Source organism: Lissotriton vulgaris, chromosome 4_1 (genome assembly GCF_964263255.1).
Source record: "Lissotriton vulgaris chromosome 4_1, aLisVul1.2, whole genome shotgun sequence".
NCBI lineage: Eukaryota > Metazoa > Chordata > Amphibia > Caudata > Salamandridae > Lissotriton > Lissotriton vulgaris.
The window spans coordinates 1,079,698,665-1,079,720,514 of NC_141691.1; the positions used below are offsets into that span (position 1 = coordinate 1,079,698,665).

At 44.3% G+C, this 21,850-nt stretch overlaps 1 protein-coding gene across 1 annotated transcript in view; it reads left to right on the forward strand.

Annotated features, from left to right (window-relative positions):
* The window catches only part of TRIO (trio Rho guanine nucleotide exchange factor), a 5,246,815-nt gene that overhangs the window by 2,165,156 nt on the left and 3,059,809 nt on the right, over positions 1–21,850 (forward strand). Inside the window, exon 17 of the mRNA XM_086965300.1 lies at positions 18,162–18,353. Within this exon, the coding sequence (XP_086821426.1) occupies positions 18,162–18,353 (192 nt within the window). The remainder of the gene's footprint in view (positions 1–18,161; positions 18,354–21,850) is intronic.

A 21,850-nucleotide genomic window follows, 5' to 3' on the forward strand; every position in this document is an offset into this window, starting at 1 on the left:
ATGGTCTTTATTCGGATTTTGCAATGTCCATAAAAGTGCAATCGTCACAACCAATAGTACATAAATATATAATCACATAAAATACATCCATAAAAACGGTTTAAGATTAAAGACTTCAGTATCGACATGAGACCAGTGTGCAAGAATAGCGATAAAGTGCAAATAATTACTGTATGTACATTCTGTAAACATGAAACCAATGTGCAAAGATAGAGGTGAAGTGCAAATAATTACTGTATATACATTCTGTAAACACAGTTCAAACGATATCAATGTAAACTTTAGACTAAGTGCAAAACAGCAAATATTAATGCAAAATAATTCACTTAATCTATGGCACATTCATAGAAACTCTTGAACGTATCGCAGATTGTAAAAAGGAGCTTACGCTGAAAATAATGTCATCACTACCTAACTGCTGTATTTCATAAAAAGCCAAATTAAAATCTATAATAGCATGTACTTTGAAGTATGGAGTCAACTACTGTTTAGTATATCTGACATAAAAACCACAGAAAAACAGAAAGTGTAACAAGTTTATTTACAACCAATGCCACACAGGCACGGCAGGTTCTCCAAATTTTTATAAAAACCTAACGGAAAGCAAAGCGAATATTTTATACTTCCGTCCCTGAGGCGAAATAGCATACTTCTATTCCATCTCCCAAGATTTTTTCTAAGGTATACCTGTGGCATGTTATTATTCTTGCCTGGTGACACCAGAGGAGGGATGTATCTAATAATTGACCGTTTGTGATACTCCATATGTTCTCTTTCTTCAAGGTATAAGTCATACAATGCCACTCTCACAGACTGCAAATTTATACCATCTATAACTAGGGTGGTGGAAAAGATGTGCTCCAACCTTACACTAGCTAGGCTTTTCTTCACTGCCATTAACCATGGTATGTAACTGCCCCTGTCACATTTAAGACAATCTGTGATTTTTTCTTGTGTTAAAAGTGCTGTGGGATTTCGCCATATCTTTAGCCAGAATAAAGCTGGCCGCGACTTGATGAAATCTTCCACATATTGAAGGTTTAATTCCTTGTGACAAATATAGGTAGGTGCTGAAATTATGCCCCTTATACCTTTCTACAGAATCTATTTTCCTCAATTTGGATGCTACTACAGTTTGTATACCCCCACACCTCTGCACCATAAGTCGCCGTAGGTATACATTGGGCTCTATATATCTGTAGTATCGGTATAACCACCTCCGCCTGCTTTGGCTGTCGGAGGCTGATGATAGAATTTATAGCCTTACCGAGTTTATTTTTTCCAAGCGCCACGTGTGGCTGCCAGGATCCTGAGTCTGTGAAAACGAGACCCAGGTAGGGAATAGTGCTGGTGCTTCTTAAGAGCTCTTTTCCTGGCACAATATGGTGAATGTGGTGCTTTTTGGGTCCGCAGGACATTATATACGATTTGTTAAAATTGGTACACAGATCCAAATCTGCCATAAACGTACGAAAGCCGTTATTAAAGTGCGAAGTGCTTTGGGTGTGCGGCCCATCAGGACCGCATTGTCCGCATATAAAAGTACGGGTAACAGTTTACCATTAATCTTTGGGACATCGCAGGTTAATTTAGACAGGGATTTATTCAATTCATTTATATAAAGAATAAAAAGTAAGGGGGCTAAGACACAACCTTGCCTAACCCCCTACCAAGTTGTTAGTAGGAAATGCACTGTAGTACATTAGGAAACCTCTATTAGTTAATGCACTGCAGAGGTCTGTGTGTAACCAGAGAGCCACAGAATTTTGGGGTAGATTTACAAACCCTGTGCACCTCCTTGCGCGGCCAATGCTTCACTTTTTTTTATGCAACAGCGGCACAAACAATTCAGCCACTTTACAATGTGACGCATCTAGGGAGGTGCGCCACTTTGTAAAGCCCTGCGTCACATTATATCTGCACCAGGTATAATATATGCAGGCTATGCATTCCCACACAAAAAGCCATGTAGAACGTACGCAGTGAAATTTACAACATTTCACTGTCACTCTATGTTTTTATTGCTTTAAAATCCCTATGCCTGCTCAGACCAGGCGTAAGGAATGATGCAGGGCTTATTGTGTGAGACTCCCCTATCTGTTGTGGCACTTTGCTGGAGTTGCATCACTTTCATGTGCAATTCCAGCGATGCGTCACTTTTGTGCCAACAGATGCGTCAGTATTTTTGATGCCTCTATTAATCCTTATGCTTTGGAGCACTGTATTGTAAATACAGCGCATCCATTGTGGCGCAAAAAGATTTGGCACTGGTGCAAGGAAACAGACGCTTCTATGCAGATGCGTTGGTTCCTTGTAAATCTGCCCCTACATTTTGTTTGTGCAGAGGGGAATAGTGACTTGTGGATTTTTTGTACTACGGGGTCACAACCTGTGACAGAAAGCCCTGTGAAAGTGTAAGTCATTATTTTATTCTTGTATTACACACATTATAAGGTAGACTCCCTCAGAAACTACCTCTTCCTCCAACACAGACCTTTTTCCCCCAACCCTTACTTCCCCCTTGCCCAACGTAATCTCCAATCCAGTGGTCACTCTCCCACCTACTGCCACTGCACACTCCCCTTCAGATGTCCCACATCCACAGGCACAATCGGTCTCCACCGCTTTCCTCACTGACAACCCCCGTGACATTCTTATGTCCAACGTTGTCATCAATCCAGCAGACGCGTTCCCCCATATTATCACTGCACACTCCTCCTCTGCTGTCGCCCATACACAACATGACTCCACCGCCAATCTCATTGACATTCCCCGGAACTCTGACTTCCTACCTAGAATTGCTCTCCCTCCTCACTTGGACAAGAGACCCACTACTCCAACTCTGACCTCCTTGAATGGAAGCATTTCTAATCCGGCTCCCCGCGCCCAACCTCTCCCCTCTCCTAATCCCACTGATTCCGTCCAAACCCTGTCCCCCGCTCACTCTCCCTCCATAAACCCAAGCCATTCTTGGACCCTGCCTAAAACCTTAAACTTTTTCAGCTCAATAGCACAGCAACTGAACAGAATGGAACTGAAAATTAAATCCATTGCAGCTGATTTCCTATACTTACAACAAGACCTTTTCAACAGGAACAAGCCTCCCTGCTCCCTACCTCCGGGTAGATTTGCTCCCACCCCTCTCAATACGTCTCCCTTAACCCCACAGAGCACCCCTCAACCCTCCAGTCCGTCAGTGAGTCAGGTACTTCGACCCAACCAGGATCGCCAATCATTTTCGATACCAAAACCTGATGAGATCAACGACCCTTACCTCGCTTTGAGCCAGATATCAGCCCCTTTCCCCATCCCTGTTATTATCGGCACTAACAGAATCCCTAAAGCTGTCCACTCGCCTAGACCTCCTGCTCAATACTCCTCTATGCACCTAACTCCCCGTCCTCTCTCTTGCATGCTCCTCAACTGCAGATCAGCAGTACAACATGCCACAGACCTTGCTGTAGTTCTACTCGCTGAAGAAATTGACATTGCTTTCCTCACCAAAACCTGGCTCAATGTCTACTCCACCCCCATTCTTGACATTCTCACCCCTCCAGGGTACTCCATCATCAGACAAGACAGACCGATCAAAACTGGGGGAGGACTAGCCATCATCCACAAAGCTGGATTACAGATTACCAAACTTAAACCTGCAAAATACCTATCGTATGAATACCTGGGCGTCGAACTCACTTCCAAGGGCACCTCACCCATAAAATTCCACACCAATTACCATCCTCCTGGAGAGCGTACCCTTTTCCCTGAAAAACTAACAGACCTAATATCACGGTTCTCCATGACAGACACAAAAGACGTGTTCCTGGGTGACCTCAATATCCACTGGAACGACCCTGAAGACTCCACTGTCCAGAACCTATCCAACCTACTTGAAATATATAACCTCAAACAACTCTGCAATAAACCAACTCACATCAAAGGTGCAACACTGGATGCAATTATTACCAACAATGAACTGGTCTCTCTGAGAGCGATTACTCTCATTGACTGGTTGACCACCACCTCGTTCTGCTCAAGATTGATGCACTGGTCAGCCACCAACCTATTTGTGATGACAAACCTAAACACTGGATCAGAAACATCAAAGAAGTCCCTTTATCCTTATCCAGGATTCATGCCCAACTCCAACCCTCATCATGGACGGCCGATGACCTCACTACACACTTTAACTCAGAAATGACAGAGGTTTTAGACCAAGTAGCTCCACTCAAACAATTGAGGCAAACCAAACCTAAACCCTGGTTTAATGTGGATCTGAATGAGGAAAGGCGTCAACTCAGACAAACTGAAGGGTCTTGGAGGGTAAACCCCTCGACCTTACACCTAACGCAACTTAGATCTGCTAGGCAGGCATACAAAAACACATTTTCATTGAAAAGGCGTCTTTCTTCCGCAGCCAACTAGATATGGTGAAAAACAGACCGAGAGAACTCTTCAATGTTGTCAAAAGCCAAACAAACTGCACTCCCTCTCAAGAAATCAAAGCCACCAATGAGCGATGGGAAGAAATTGCCACCTTCTTCACTAATAAAGTCTAAAAAATTGATCAATCCTTCATCCAAACCGCTAACCCTCCTTCCCTCTTAACCTGCCCCCCTTTAACCAGCCTTGACAATTCAGAAAGAGTTCTTAACAAGGACAATCAGGCCTGCCTCCAGCTAAAAAACAATGCACATTGGTCCGACTTTGAACTAATGTCGAAAAATTAGGTCTTCAATATAATTTCTAACCTAAAACCTTCCTCCCAAACTATGGATCCCATCCACAATTATAAAATAACTCAACCACACCATTTTCCCTTTCTGGACACAAATCATCAAAGCCTCTCTTACCTCAGGCTGTGTCCCAGACTCCCTTCAACTTGGACACATCACCCCGATTCTCAAAAACCAGGAGCCGATCCTAATGATCTTAACAACCTCAGACCTATCTCCAACCTCATATTCCTTACAGAAACATTGGAGAAATGCGTTCTCCACCAACTCAACAAACACATTGATGAGTTCAACCTCCTCGACACCTTTCAGTCAGGATTCAGGAAAGGCTGTAGCACAGAAACAGCTATGCTCAACGTCTCTGACGATATTCACAAGGCTTTAGATGGAGGTGATGCCTGCCTACTCATCCTTATTGACCTATCTGCGGCATTCGACACAGTAAATCACCCAGCGCTACTGGAGACCTTGTCAAAGCTCTAGGGCATCAATGGCACAGTACTAAAATGGTTCACCTCCTTCCTTCAACACCGATCACAACAAATTAAAATCAACTCCTGTCTCTCGAAGCCAACAAAAGTCACACTTGGTGTCCCGCAAGGCTTGATCCTCTCCCCGTCCCTCTTCAGTCTCTTCATGGAGCCCCTCACAATCATCTTGAAAAAAGCAGGAGTGAATTACCACCTTTACGCTGATGACACCCAAATCTATTTCAAAATCAAGTCTCCCAGCGACATCCAACACCTCAATGCCACTCTAATCGAGATTCAAACTTGGTTCAACGCTAATCACTTAAAGCCCAACCCAGATAAAACAGAACTAATCCTATTCCCTCGAAAAAGCAACCATCGTCCACTCCAAGAGTGTCTCAAGAATCTGGTCGCCCTAAACTGCCCCATCGTCCTATCCGAGTCAGTTTAGTCTCTAGGCATCACCCTTGACAAGAACTTATCTATGGAGGCCCTAATCAAAAACTCTGCAAAAAGTGCTCTTTTCTCTCTGAAACACCTCAAGAAATTAAAACCTTTTCTTCCCCATGATGACCTCAAGACAGTAGTCCAATCCCTAGTTCTCTCTAAAATCGATTACGGGAACGCCATCCTAACAGGGACCCCAAAAGCTCACCTAGCCCTATAAGGGCAGTGTTGAACATGGCCTCTTGACTCGTATCTGGAGTAAAAAGATTTGCACACATCACTCCAGTTCTCTACTCCCTCAGATGGCTTCCCTTGGAAGGGAGGTGTATTTACAAGCTGGCCTGCATCAAACACAAAACCCTTCACTCTACGGCCCCTAACTACCTGAACTACAAACTGGTAAGAGTAGGGCAATCCAGAACTCTGAGAAGCTCCAACTCACTCATTCCTCGGAAACTGGAAAAAAACCCACACACAGTACCGATCGTTTTCTGGCAACGCTCCCAGGATGTGGAATGGTCTCCCTACAGTCCTCAGATGCAACCCCTCCTTCGCCTGTTTCAAAAGGGACCTGAAACTCCATCTCCTTAACAAATACTTTCCTGACCAAAGCCAACCAACCTAGACTTCAATACCAAAGTTTTCTCCTCTCTCTTGACATTCAAGGATAGTTGGTGACTGGATTATGTTAACCACCTTATTTTTCATGCTGTATTTTTTTTATCCCTGGTTTGCTTCCTTACTGCCTGCTTACTATGTAATGCAATTTCCGTCTGCTTTATTTTACAGGATGTATGTAAAGCGCTCTGATACCTAAGGGTCTAGCTAGCACTATACAAAACTTTTAAAATTAAATAAATAAAATGTTTAACACCTCCTCAGAGGTACTAAGCAATTAAAAACATGCACTTCACAGCCTGTTTGTTAAGTCTTCATACTACCCTAAAAAAGAAAAATCTTTACCATGACAAAGCAATTAAAGCCAGAACCGCTCCCAAGCACCATTTGCAGATTACCTCAAAACACACATTTGCATTTCATTCTGGTAAGCAGGCACCCTGGCACGAAGGATTGCTTTAGGCCCAGCCCAGTCTCATCATTTCACAGCACAGGAGACAATTAATTTCAGCTGCAGCATTTTGACGACAGCTTCCCGGTTTTCGAAAGGAAGAGATTCCCAGAGCGATTGAGGGAGTTCACCCGTGGTCAGTGCTGCCTTGTACAAGTTAGTTAATTTGGTGGCCAGAATCGAAGAGAATGTGCTATAATATTCGAGAGGCAAGCTGTCGAGTCACAGAGATTTATTTTGTGCTAAGTCTTTGATCTCATGTACGCCCTCCTCTCTGGTGATTTTAGTATCAAGGGTGTGCTTAGCAGAGATTGGTACATGGTGAGCATTTCTGGCTGGCATTACAGTACGAGAGTGGTCCTCAGAAAGATCAGATGGGGAGTGATACAGTCCAGAATAGTAAATATGCATTCTAGTGCCCTGGTGTAACGAAACTTGTGGGGGCCTCCATGCAAGGCACGTGGGGGGGGGCCTCTGGGCTCAATCAGGAGCTCTACAGCCAAAGTGCTGTGCTAAGGGGGCGCCCTGGATCTTAGGGGGGCCACCTGCACTGCGGGTGCCTGTTACGCCCCTGTTCTAGTGGTGGCAGTATCACTATTACCTCCAAAGTAGAGTTGGATATTGGTGCTCTGTTCATCTCAGAAACCGGGTCCTCTAGGTGGTCACGGAGTCGCCAGGTAGTTGTCAGTGGTCTAGGAGATGCCCACTGAAGGTCTATAAAGTGAGCATCTTGAACCAAGATTACCCGACCTAAGTAATCGAAGTGGCTTAGGAGAGAAGACAGCGGAACCAAACACAGGAAGCGATCAAGGATCACCTGAAGCGCATGAGATGTGGGTCTCCGATCTCATTGATTTGTTTCTGCGTCTGACACTTCTTCTCTGTGTTTTATAGGTCAGGAGCGTCATCTAATCTTTATAACCTTGGACTAGGATTTACAAGGTCTGGTACCCAAACTGCATAGTCTGAATATCTGCCCTCTGCTCCACATGCCTCCCTGTGAGGACCACCGAAGTATACAGAGAAGTGATGGAGGGAATGTTTGAATTAAACAAAGCCTCTGGGAATTACTCAGGACACATCTCAGTCCATCATTATTTTGAACACAATGATACCCCAGTTTGGACCCAGCCATATGAAAATCAGTCTTAACAGGTCAGCCCAAACTGTGAGGCCAGGTCCTATCTGAACCATAACACAAACAACCCAAGACTAGTATTACCCTTCTTAGGGCTCATCAGTCAGGTATGGCTTGGTTCCAGTTGCATAGTGTGTATGGGATCCACTCCTGGGCATACCCGTCCCACTTAGGCTTTTCAGGGCTTGGTGTCCTTATGTTCCGGTTCATGGGGGACCTGGCCTGGTAGTTCGGGCTAGACTGTTCCTATTGAAGCAGAGTATAGACTGATTTGCATATGGCTGGTCTTTGGGAGTATCTGCTGATCTTCATCTGATCCTCCACATCTGTGGTGATTGAGTGAAAGCAGCTGAGTTGCTTTGTCATTGGGCTATGTGTATTTTGCTGTATGTTGCCCCTCCACCGAGTTCTTGGAACAGTAGATTTCAACACTGTCCAGCTGTTTTGTCATAGAGAGGGCCCATAGGTCTTTGAGGCAGAATCTGTTGCAACCTCAGAGGCTGCTAAACTACGAAGGTAGAGGTACAATCCTTCAGAGTGCACGAGCAGTGGGGGACCTGATGTTTGTCTACCCACATTTTGATCTTTCAAGATCATACACAATAGGTGCAACGTCAGCAGAAATCCCCTGACGTTGTTGAACAAAACCAAAACTGAGAGCAATGAAAATTCAATATATGTTACTTTACCCAGCAATAGATAGATACATTTCTTTCTTCGGTTTTTGACATTGCAAAACCATAAAAGCAACAGCAAAATTCATACATTTATATATTTAAAAAATTGTCGGGAATATTATAATACTATACATTGGCAAAATTCCAAAATTTAAAAAGGAGGAGAATAAGTTCATACAAATAATTCAATATTTAGAGGTTGTTCCTGTGCCTAATAATGCATTTTAAAAAGTTTAGTACATTGTAACAGGTGCGTTCAGAATCTAACATCTGTAGGGATAACATAGCCGGACGGCATTGTCTAAAACCCCAGGACTTTAACAGTGGGAATAACCAAATCTTTCTGTGGGGATGAAAATATTTACAAAACAGTATCGTGTGCATACATGACTGTGGGGAGATATCGTCGCATGGACAGTGAGCCAAGTTTAAGTCCCAAGTATTTTTTTTGGAAAGGCCACTAGTCTATGGAAAAGGTTGAGTCTGAATCTTGTCAGGAGCATCTTATCGTATGTGCTGATTTCTAGTGTAAGGTAGGGCTGGATTTGTGGTGTGAGCTGTACCATGTTTGCATGTAGTACAGATTGTTTAGTCGATAGCAAAGTAATTCTGAGAGTCTCTAGATGGTTCATAGCTTTTTGCTTCAACTCTTTCTTAGTTATTTCAGTTAGGGTCGCTGGTGTGATATAGTACCTTTCTAGACCCAAGTCTGTGAGAAAGTGCCTGACCTAGGTAAGCCAGGCTATTTTGTGCACGCGATCCAGTGCCATTGAGTCCTCTAAGATGTTTTTGGTCAGCATGTTCTTGTCCGATAGCCAGATGCGTCTCCAGAGTAACAGTGGCTGAACCTTTATCAGATCTTCTTTATAGGGGATTCCCAATTCCGCGTGACAAGCGTAGATGGAAGAGCACTTTGGAGCAGATAGGAGGAATCTTATAAAGGAGTTCTCAGCTATTTGGAGAGAGCCGACATCAGCATGCCCCCATACCCTAGCCCCATACAGAGCAATAGCTTGACATTTTGCTGCATAGATTTTTAGCAGTTCGACTGGTGGTCTCCTTCCAAGTCGTTGTGAAAAGTTCATCAATGCTACGATAGCTCTCTTAAAAAGATGTCTCCTGGACTCGATGGCTGCTTTCCAATTTAGTCTTTCGTCTATCATTATGCCCAGGTAAGGGTACTGGGGAGTCCTCTCGTGTTTTTGTTCGTTTAAATAGATGTTCTTTGTACGTTTTCGCCCTCCACCAGCCACCATAACAAACGTTTTTTTAACATTTATATGCAAGTCTAAGGTGCTCATGAATTCAGCATATTTGGTCAGGGATTTCTGGAGTTCTATTGGTGTACGGGCCAGGATGACCACGTCATCCGCGTAGAGCAGTGCGGGAATCAGGCGTTGTCTTAGTCTGGGGAGGTCCTGCCCCCCCCTCAACATCTTCTCCTCCAGTCCGTTAGTATACAGGGAGAAGAGGAAGGGGGCCAGGACGCACCCCTGCCTGACTCCTCGCTCTACTCTGAAGGACGCAGTGAGCTCCCCTTTTGTCCCGTAGCGCACTCTTGCAGAAGCTTCCGCGTATAACTCTCTTAAAAAATCCAGGAGTGGGAGATCCACGCCCATATTTCTCAAAGGGTCCATAGCTTCGCATGAGATACGCAATCGAACGCAGAGGACAAGTCCACGTATACCATGTACATTGTCCCCTGCTTTGTGTGGATATACTTGGACACAATCATGCTTAAATTGAGGGCCTGTTCTACGGTTCCAAAACCTTCCCTGAACCCAAATTGTAGGTCCGAAAGGATCTTCCTATCGTCTGCCCATTGCTGGAGTAGTTCTAAGACTACTCTGCCGACTACTTTTCCTAGAGAATCTAACAGTCAAATGGGACGATAACATTTGACGTCCTATCGGTCCCCCTTTTTGAAAATTGGCACCATGATGGAGTTGGACCAAGACTCCATCAGTCCCAGTTTCGCTGCTGCAATACATACTCTAGTGAGTATGGGGGCCCAGAGATCCGGGAGATGTTTAAAGAGATCTACGGGCACCCCATCTGGTCCAGGTGCCTTACCCCCTTTACTTAGTTTTAGTGCCTGCACTACATCGAGTATGTCAAATTGTAGGCTAATTGGGAAATCGACAGGGGGAAGGGAATGGTACAATTCTTCTGTTGGGGATGTTAGTTTAAAAATATTAGAAAAATGATTTACCCAAGTTTCCTCTTCTATGGCCACATCAATCTGAGGTCTGTTGGAATCGGATAAAAAGGGGGTTTTGACTATTCGCCAGAAAGACTCACTGTTTCTCGTAAGTGCACTTTTGTGAAGGTCGTCCCATAGAGCCTGTTTCAGCTCTTGTTTTCTCAGCTTCCTAACCTTATTGTACTGGAGCCTGAGATGCTGTATCTGTTGCTGATCTCTATTCGGTTGTCTAAGAGCCTCTTTTAACTTGGTTTGCATCTTAGTGCAGTCATGATTAAACCAACCTGTTGGAGTTGGCTTAGTTTGCTTAATTTTTCTAGTCAACATTACTTTTATTTTCTCCAGGATGGTCTTAAAGTTTTCAAGGACCATCCTATCGTCTGTTGTGATATCTAGGCATTTTATTATGTTGGGGTATGTTGTCTTTATTAATTTATTGGTTAGTTGGATGGGATCAATCTTTTCCCATTTTATCGTAAATCCATTTATTTTGCCCAATTCAAGCCTATTTTGGGATAGGGTGTGTGCAATTATTGTTGTCTGCGTTACTAGATTATGCAGGTCTAGGTCCAGTCTAAGTGCAGAGTGATCGCTTAGAGTATTTATCAGAAGTGTGAAGTCCCTAATTATATGTCTCAATCCCTCCGTCGAAAGAATATAATCGACGGTGGTCTCGTGCCCCCTCCCTAGGTATGTTGGTTCTAATGCGTTATTAACAGGATGTTTCTTGTTTACTATTGAGAGTTCGAGGTCTGTAAGAAGATTATTCATTACTGCCCCTGTTCGTTCATGGTGAAAGTGCACAAGAGGGTTATCGTACTCGTCCACTATCCCGCAACACTGATTGGCCGAGCGCGGACAGGGGTGTAGATTAAAGTCCCCTCCCCATAATAGATGGACGGTACCCTTTTTTTCGTACAGTTGTCTATAATTGGCAATTTTTTCCTGAATTGTCGAGAGGGTGTTAATAAAATGGTCGTCCTCTAAATTATTGTAGAAATTTATTAGAATGATGATGGCTTCTTTTCCTACCGAGAGGGAAAGCAATTGGAAGTTTGGGGCAGATTCTGTTTTTAGTATCTTCAAGTTTGGAATTGTATTGGCTATGTAAATAACCAAGCCCCCCTTAGGCCTACCCGCATTACTTGAAAGGGCCGGGGAGAAATAAGTTTTATAGCCCACAATATGTAACTCCTTCGTGGCCCATGTCTCTTGTAGGCATATTATCTTGCCTTCTTCGAGAAAATGAGCGGCGGAGCCATCCTCTATTTTGGGGCGGAGACCCGCGATATTCCAGAAAATAACAGACGGGGATTGTGTCTTATTCTCTTGCACTGCAGTCATCCTCCGTAAGGGATCTGGGGGTGAGGTGAGTTGTTCAAGAGTTGATGTTTCAGATAATGGTCAGTCAACCATTTCTAGGCTACTGAACTGATTCATGGTCGGTATGCCCGACCAATTGTCCCAATGTGGCGTTTCTCTATAGATGGGTCTATATGGTCGCTGCGGAGGTCCACCCCATTGCTCCCATTCTCTTCCTCTATTCCGAGGTCCCACAGTCTGCCATGGACCCTCATGATGCTGATAATTGGGGTCTACTGGCCACCAGGGGCTGTCATGGTCATTTTGTCGCGGGACCATTTTTGATCTAGGGATGGCAAATTCCCAGGGCTGTGGGACTGCTTTGCGCCAGATGTTATCAAATTCGTTAAAGTGGCTGTTATGATGTTTTTTAGGGAAAAAAAAGGAAAGACACTTTGTGTCAATCCCACCACTTGTGTTATGATGTTCCCAGGAGCAAATATACTCGACTACTCTTGGATCCTCGAAAGTGATCACAATGCAGTCTCCCTGTATTACTTTCTTACTATGTCCCACCCATGGGGTCCTGCATACCGTTGATATCCTGCTTGACCAATTGGGGGGAATGGGTCGATTTGTATTTAACCAATATTGGACCTTATTTTTTAAGGACCAATTAGGTTCTACAGTCTCCCCCGTTAGTTCTGGTACCCCAGTCATCACAACCACGTATGGGGAGGCTTCAGGTGGCAGATTGGCAGGAAGTCTGCCCTCATGAGCTCCTCTCGTGCTTCCTTTATTCACTATAGGATTTGTTTTTTTTGGAGCAGGTGTTATAGGGGCTGGCGTTTTTAGAACTGTTGTGTTTGTTGCTGGGGTTTTTGGAACTATGTTGGTCTGAGGTATAGGTATTGTAGCTTTCGGGGGGGTTTCACCACTGTGGGAACTTTTACTACTGTTTGTTGTTTGGGAGAAGGGCAGACTAAAGTTGTTTTTTTCTTTTGTGGGACAGGTGCAGCCAAGTTATCTGTTCCCTTTTTTTGAGGTTCTTGAATTGGCCTGGATTTTATAGAATTTGAAATTTTAAACAATTGGGTCTCAATATTTAATAGTCTAGTTTCTAAAGGAAGAAAGAAAGAATGTAATAGTGAGGTTATTTTATTTACCAGCTCCAAGGTATCAGGTTCATTACTGAGAGATAGAAGAACAGGTGAACCTGAGGTAATGGTACTTGGAATGTTATTGTGTGGGGAATGATGCACCAGTACGTGATGGTCAGTAATATCAACCGTTTGAAGGGTTGACCCTACCGGATTTAAAGTTACAGTAGGATCAGTTAGATCAGCCATGTCAATGACTGCAGTTTAATCTACTTTTTCCTTTTCCTTTCTTTTCTTGACAGCCCCCTCCCTCCTCGCTCTTGCTTGTCTTACTTCCTCTGGGGTGTGATCGCGTAAAATTTCAGGAGTTTTTTCTAGGTCAGAGTTTGAAAGTGATAGGGAAAGTTGGGAAGCTGAAAGGTCTACGACATTCGGGAAACTGAGTCTGTTGTTACCTTGTGGTGATTGTGATTAAGTACCCTCTGTCTCGGGGGATCTTGCTATAGCCAATAGCCCCATTGAGGATCGCCTTGCAATGGCGAGGTCAGTAGATACTCTGCCCTCAATTAGGCTAATACTTTGATCGATAAAAGTATTTGCCTTAGTGATAAAGTCGTCCATGGGCCCTAACAGCTGGTCGCCAACCCCAACTTTTTTTACCTTTTTTGATTTGCTACCCCTAGTATTCATTTTTGGTGGGAGAATTTCACAAAGTCTTGGTGAGTGGCTAGACAATGAGTGAACGATGTCAATATCTGTAAATTAGAGTGGGACATACAGTTGTGGTCCGTTTAAGCAGAGCTTGGAGCGAGGGCCCGGTCCGGTCTCTTCACGTTCTCAAACGGCCCGCTCTTTGCCCGGTCTTCGCCCCGAGCTCCGCCCCGCGCGCGTCCCGCGTCGTGGTAGGGGTTGTGTCAGTGAAATACGTATAGGCTGTGGGCGTAGCCGCCGGGGGAAGAGGAACCAGCTGGGCTGCGTGTAGAATGCTGGTCCTCGCAGTCCCCCGGTCGGTGCCCTAGCTGGAAAACTCGCCTCTAGCCTCAACCCTGGGGACTCGAGCTGGGAGCGATGTCAGGTCCTGCCTATTGCAGGACGCGCTCACACCAGCGAGTTCGCTGCGGTGGGGAGGCTGGGGTTAGAGATGCACTGGGTGGTGATTGACGATGGTTTCTTCCTTCAACAGGCAGCAGATTGCAGGTTAGACTCTGTGAGCGGCACCCGCGAAGCCGGTGTCGCGAAAGGTTAAGACCCGGGAGGCAGTGGGCGTGGCCGAGGACGTGGCCGCCAGGGGAAGAGGAACCAGCTGGGCTGCGTATAGAATGCTGGTCCTCGAAGTCCCCCGGTCGGTGCCCTAGCTGGAAAACTCGCCTCTAGCCTCAACCCTGGGGACTCGAGCTGGGAGCGATGTCAGGTCCTGCCGATTGCAGGACGCGCTCACACCAGCGAGTCCGCTGCGGTGGGGAGGCTGGGGTTAGAGATGCACTGGGTGGTGATTGACGATGGTTTCTTCCTTCAACAGGCAGCAGATTGCAGGTTAGACTTTGTGAGCGGCACCCAGCAATACTCAAAGTTATCCTTGACTCTAAATAATTGTTTTCAGAATACCTGGATGCTACCTGGGATTAGTCAACTGAGCCAATAGCAGTCAAATGCAACCTAGTCCGACTTCAAAACACCATGCTTCTCCAATAGAGGGGGTTGTGCAGCTGGCCCCGGGGGTGTCACAAGTCTGGGAGGAGATGCGGGCCAGCCAACAGAACACCAGCCTCCTCTGGCACGGAGGGAGACTGGTGAGGGACCAAAGAGGGCCCGGACCTTGTCTCCGAGCGAAGATCTCATTACTACGGACCATTGAATCGGCACACCTTCACTCTCACTGCATACCCGCTTGTTCAAATTTCAGTGTCCCAGCAACACTATATCCTACATTTTAATGTTTTATTCTAGCTGGATCTTAGAAGGTTTTTGATAGAATATTCACCTAGTTTATAATAATTGTTTAATGCTCGGGTGACCACAGAGTCTGGTCTTCAAATGAACTGGACAAAATCAATTTTTGTGCCCTTGAAGGGGGTTATGGGTGAAGTAGAGTAGCAGTCGCAACTGCCAGATCACAGGCTCAGCCTTCAGTACCTGGGGATCTATATCATCCTAAATCCAAACATGAAGTCCTAACCTTGGCTAGCTTACTGAAGTCTGATCTTGCTAGATAAGTCAATCTTCCATTGAACATATTAGGCGGTGTCTGTTAAAGATGATGACTACCACACTTTCACTATGTACTGCAAAATGTACTACTGGTCATCGCTCAGGCCCTGTACTGTGACTTTTTTCACCAAAATATGGTCCTTTATGTGGGCTGCATGACAGCCCTTGATTGCACTGGGTAAATGTATACTATCCACCCATGACGATGGAATGGGTATTGCAAATATTCGTTTATAATACTGGGCCTTCTCATATTTTGGTGGTGAACAGTTGGTTGAGTGGGGAAGTTTCAGATCCCACCTTTCCCCTGGAAGTGACTAGAATTGACTGTAACGCGAATATGGATATGATTTATGGCTCCCCTGTTCCTCAGAGACTTCCTGAGGCCACACACCTCAGGTAAACCGGGTAGGACTGGAAAATGACATTGGACGCCCCCCAATGAAAGAGCTTTTGGTTGGGATGAGGTACACATCTAGAAGTATTTGGCAAATGGGATCTGATCAATATATAGAAGGTGGGGGAACTTTTGCGGGTCTTCCAGACAACATCCTTCACTGAGATCTAGTTGGATTACGTACTTTATAAGTCTGTTTTACAGATACTTGCAACAACAGCACTCACTTGCATAGCATAAGGGCACTCTGGCCACAGCTCCTAAATACAGCCACTGGAAGACAGAGTCCAGGTGGGATATCCAAAATGTATAAATCACTGGTGATTAGTTTCCCTGACCTCTTTGGGGCCTTGAAAGCCAAATGGGCTACCTGGGTTAGCCTGCTAGATGACAGTGACTGTCAGGACGCATGTATGGCCCCACCGGCACTCATTATTTCCTCCACGACTCCGGTTTATATAGCTTAAATATCTCCATGTCACTTATTTTACGCCTGCAAAGTAATGGTGTGCCTAAAGGCATTCTATTAATGATTGTTATTGTTGCTATTTGGAAATATAAGACTTTTATCAGATGCTATAGGGCAGTCCGATCAGTGTTGAATATTGGAGGAAAACCTTCCATACTCTTATCGAGAGCTCTTGCCCGACCTATTGACCCATCCCCCTGGGTGGCTATATTGGGGATCCTGGAAGACCTACGATGGTCCAGAGGAGATGGTACCCTGATTGGGACTGGGATTTTGCTCGACTAAAGAGACATTGTGAAACATTGAAACAATACAGTGCCTTCGACCCTAGCAGAGTGGCAGTCGTAAATGGACTGGCCTGCAAAACAGTAAGAATCTATTTATGTTGCAAGAGGCTATCCACCAAACCATTGGATGATTTGGGGTAAATGGTGGGAATAGTATGGTCTGTTTTAGTAATGGTGATGTGTACACTTCATGTTGGCATATGAGAGCTGTATAACGATGATGGTCCTGTGTGCTTTTATTTACCAGTTTTGGAAAATCAATAAAATGTTGGTTATAAAAAAAAGCTGTTGTGGCTACTGCACTAGCAATAGCTTTTAGATGCTTGTGGGACATATATGAGAGCTGGGTTCCTAAAAAATCCCGAGTCAGTCCCTTAGTGTTACCTCATCATAGTAGGGCCTCTGTGTCCTTTGCATCGTGCCTAATCAAGTCTCAAGAGCCCTCGCTTTTTCAGCTGACGACATTCCCATTCATTCAGTCCCTGCCATGCCTCAATTGGACATGTTTTGAAAATAGTTTGGAAGCTCCTGAACCTCAGCCTCCACACTCCACTCCTCAGACGGATTGCATGATTCCAGTCCCATGTCTCCTAGGCAACTTAGGTAACTTCAAATGTTGAGATAGCTTCATATGGAAACGACCCCTAATTAACTTTATTGCCCACATCACTGCTACCGGAGAATTGTTCAAGCTGGCCATGGCTCCTTCACACTGCCACTTTCCTTCACAGAGAGGCTGGCGAAAAGTAGCAAGTCTAGGGGGTGCATTGTCTACAAATAACACTTGGAGGGAAGCCAGAGCAAAAGACACAGGAAACCTGGTCATCAGTGAGTAGTTTGTTGGTGCGATTAGCTGGTTAAATCTAAGAACTGCTGAGCAGCATATTACTGACATCTTTTGCTTTTTGCCACTACTTAAATTAATATTCTGTAAACTGCGAGAGCCAAGTTGTATAAATTAGCAGCACTTCTCATCAAAATAATTTTGTAAGTAAAACTTTATCAAACGCTCTGCAACAGCAGACTGAATGTTTGTTGACTAAATCCTGTTGGATTGTTTTTAATAAATATGATTCAAAATTATTTGTTTGATTGAATCCCTATATTTGAAACTATCAGTATTTTAAAACTAATTGTTGCTTATTTTCATGACAACAAATTCAGAATATAATTTCCCTCTGCAAATAAAATGGACAAATTATTTTTGGATTAGCGTTTAAAGCATAGGTTAGGCAGAACCTATAGTAGTAACAAGTAGGGTTCACATCAATTAGCAAATACTCAACGTATTTTCTACCTGACTTTTTTGAACCAGTGTACAGTGTATATACACCATATGTTCTTCACACACTGTCTTTTAAAACACTCTTTTTGGGGGTTATTAGGCAACATATTGTGACCTTAACAGCATATTACTTTAGCTTCAGCTTAGAATGATAGTTAGTCTTGAAATATCTAATGTATGAGACTGTCCCACTACACCACAAACATTTTGAAATTAAGATAGTGGTCATCCCAGAGAAATGTTAACTTTGAACTTTTCCTTTCTTAATTGGGAGGCAGTTGTTTACATTGTGTGTTGCGTACAAAAAAGCACATGACTTAACAAAAATGCAGGTAAAGATTAATTTGTTCCTGGTTTCTTTTTGTTCTGAAAATAGAAAACTCATCAGAGTGCTCTACAAGTTCAGCAGAAAGCAGAGGCTATGCTTCAAGCAAATCATTATGACATGGACATGATTCGGGACTGCGCTGAAAAAGTAGCTTCTCACTGGCAGCAGTTGATGCTTAAGATGGAAGACCGTCTGAAACTTGTGAATGCATCTGTTGCCTTCTACAAGACATCTGAACAGGTATGTCTGTGGTACGGTTAACCATCAACTTGTGTTACATTTCAAAGAGTTTAATTCTTTACTTTAGTTTACATTACAGCATCTTAATTTCTGCTGGATACTCATTTTTGCAAATTACTCACCTCTTGAATATGTGTTCAAAGTGTCCAGGTGCGAGACGGGACCAGGACACTTAGGAAATATTTTGCTATGCCTTGGATCCTTCTCAGCTTTGAGTTCCACCACAGATTTGACTTCAGAGATCCATATAGGAGTATTCCTTGGTGCACTGACATCAGTTCCCCTGTCCTTTTCTCCATGCACACAGAGGTGGAGCCATGGCTGAAGAGAATAATAGAATTTCAGTATATTAAAGCTAACTTGGGACCTTATTAGGAGTCTCATGACCACTCCTCAGAAGGGGGAGGCAGGCGATATTGGTGAGAATTCAGCAGGTAAAAAGCATATAGACGAGCGAATATTCCTGAAGGTAATGACTTCTTTTTGTGATGGATATTTCTATCTGCAGATTCATCCTTGACCTCTTGAATCAATATCCAAGCATTTCCTCCAGGTGGTGGCTCTGAGGGGGTGTCAAAAGAAGAGATTTTGAGATAACGATGTGGAAAAATGGCCATCTCTTGGGACACAGGAGTAATGCCTGGCCAAACTGTGGACTGTAGCCCAGGTTGCAGCAAGGCAAATGTCCAATGCCAAAATGCCTCAAGAAAGCACTGACAAGGCAGCCATAGTCCTGGTGAATGGGTCATGATGCTTTCAGGAGGCTCCTTCGTGACAAGGGTAGATTAGATCTTGATGCACAGGGCAATTCACATCTGAATACCCTTTCCCTTCTTGGAGAGCTCTACAGGGGTCCAAACAGGTGTTGGATTTACTCATCTTTGGTTGCATGAGAAAGTGGTTAGAATGTCAGTAAGGTGATGATTTGACACGCATGAAATGGAGTTGCCCCCTTCAAAAAGAAAGAAGCTTTAGTCCGTAGGACCAGCTTATCTGTGAAAAGTTAAGCTAAAGGAGGCTGGACATCATTACCGTTCTTTTTTTGCAATCTTTGGCACAGAGTTGCAGGGTTTTAGTATGCATGTCTCCCCACAGATTTTGGCTTTAGGCAGTGCCATTTGTCACTCTTATTCGGCTAATAATGCCTGGGCCCTAAGCACAAATCCCAGTCATGCGAAGAGTGTGGTCCTAGGTACATCAAGGCCCACAGGGAGCAGGAGGTTAAGCTTTTGGTAACCCAGGCTGCAAATGAATGCAGAGGAGAGCAGCATTGCTCCAATTCTAGGTCCCACTCCAATTCACATTTTTCAGGCATGTACTTGAAGCAGGCCTGTTCCCAAGAAAGTGAGAGGTTTTTTAAGAAGGCATACAAGAGGTACAGAAGGGACTTACCAATGTCATTTTTGCTCCAGGGTACCTTTCACAGTCGGTGGCTTCATACCCTGGCTTTGACTTTGGAGCTGGAATTAGTGGAGATACCATTGACACCTGATTTGGTGAAAACTACAGACATGGAGCTCTGCTTCACTTTCTGCTTTTCCAGCTCCTGGCACTGACACTGCACAGATTGTGATCTTCGCCAATGTGATGCTGGACATATTCTGAAAAAAACTCCAGCTTCCTCTGACGAGTCTAAGGGTTTTAAGGAGCTTTTGAGAACGATGAACTGGCATGTTGAGCTCATTCTGGAGCAGGGTCATTGCCTGATGCCTGGGAGGGCCACCCCCACTCTTTCTTTTTTTTAATATTGGGATGGTGCTTCACCGTGCAGTAAAATAAACCTGGTGTGTAGTAAAATAGATCCCTGCCCGCTGCGATCTCCAGTCAGGCATCCTCATTGGAAAGACAATCGCTGGGAAGGGGACATGGTTCTTTTTTCTGATGCTGCCCATCCTGCAGTGATCAATGCACTGAGGGCAGATTGCTGCCCATCACAGCAACAACAATAAACTCAGTCTGGACGCAACCTGACATTGATTTCACAAAAACAAATGTTGCTGATGTTTTCACCAGAAATATTTTCTTTTGCAGTAGGGGGATGACCCCTTCATATCCATGCACTTTAGAGGTAGTGTGGATGATGTCAATGGTTTTTCCTCTGTACGAATGGGGTTAAATGGGGCCCCAATGAGCCCTTCTAAGTTACATGGAAAAAGTCTGTTTTTGCTTTGTTGGTAAACCAGCCAAGTTGCTCGCTGCCTTCGTCCAGTGCCTAGAGACTCAGAATTTCTGATAGTCCAACTCTCCCCAGATAGCCTCATGATTCAGGCGTCTTCAAAACACTTGTTTTCCCCACTTCTCCTGACAGGGAGTTAGAAAAAGATAACATCATGGCGAAGAAGGTCACCTTCTCTGGGAGACAGGCCTTCAATACATGAAAGCAACTTGACTTAGCTAGTTATTCCCACTTCTTGTGGGAGATTGCACATATCATATTTTCTAAATCTCCTTGATCATGTCTGTGTCAATTTTACAGAAGTTGTGCACATTGGGCAGGATGTGGTGGACCAAATACTTCACTCTGATCTGGACACAGTGGATTCAAAGTGGCAGCTCATCTCCATCCACCTCTAGGCTCTGATGTGCTCCACCGGATTCTCGGGAGATGTCAAAGGGAACTTTATGGAATTGCTCTTCCATGACATTCACCAGTTTGGCGAGAAATGTGTTTTCACTCTGGAACGTTTCAAGGAAGGATGGGCTACATACAGTCTGTTCCTTGAGGACCGTCATCCTTTGCATTCCAGTTCCACCAGCAGTATTGGAAGTTCAGGGCAAACTCCTCAGGCCTGTTCCGTAGTCTGTGTAGCAGCCCCACTAGCATTTTTGGCATTACACAGGGCATGGTAGTTCTAGAGGATGTTGCGGGCAATAGCACGTCAGCACTCCTCGCAAAACTTCTTTAATCCACCCTTAAAGGAGCTTGTGCAGCCTGTGGTTTAGATGATGTGCCACCACTTAACCAGTGTATCCTCATACTGTTTTTTAAAAACATTGTATTAACTTAAACTGTATAGAGCTATCTACAGCTGTTATATGAAATCCAGTCCTGATCAATATCCAAGATTAACAGTAATAGTCACACCTGCTCGCTGTCATCCCACAGGCCAGGATCCATTACTTGATGATATTGCCAACACAGGCCTCAAACCTTATATTATTTATGGGGGAAGCCCTTTAACTTGTAGTCATATCTCTATGCCTGACCATGGAGCAAGTTGAGAATACCAAATCTCTCCACACACCCCAGGTCAGAGTTAATGCAGGGTCTTTACGGTTTGTAAAGAGCCATTCAAAATTTTAAATAAATAAATAAAATAAATAGGCACCAGTTGGCAGGCCTGGTAATATAATTTAACGTCTGCCAGTCCAAGTCCCCTTTGTGCAGTGAGAGTACACATCTTTAAAATGCAAAAAAGGGGTGTTTCCCAACCCATAGGAAGCTCTTAATTGCGGATTGCAGAAATTAAAAGGAGTTCTGTTGTATGTCATGTAGG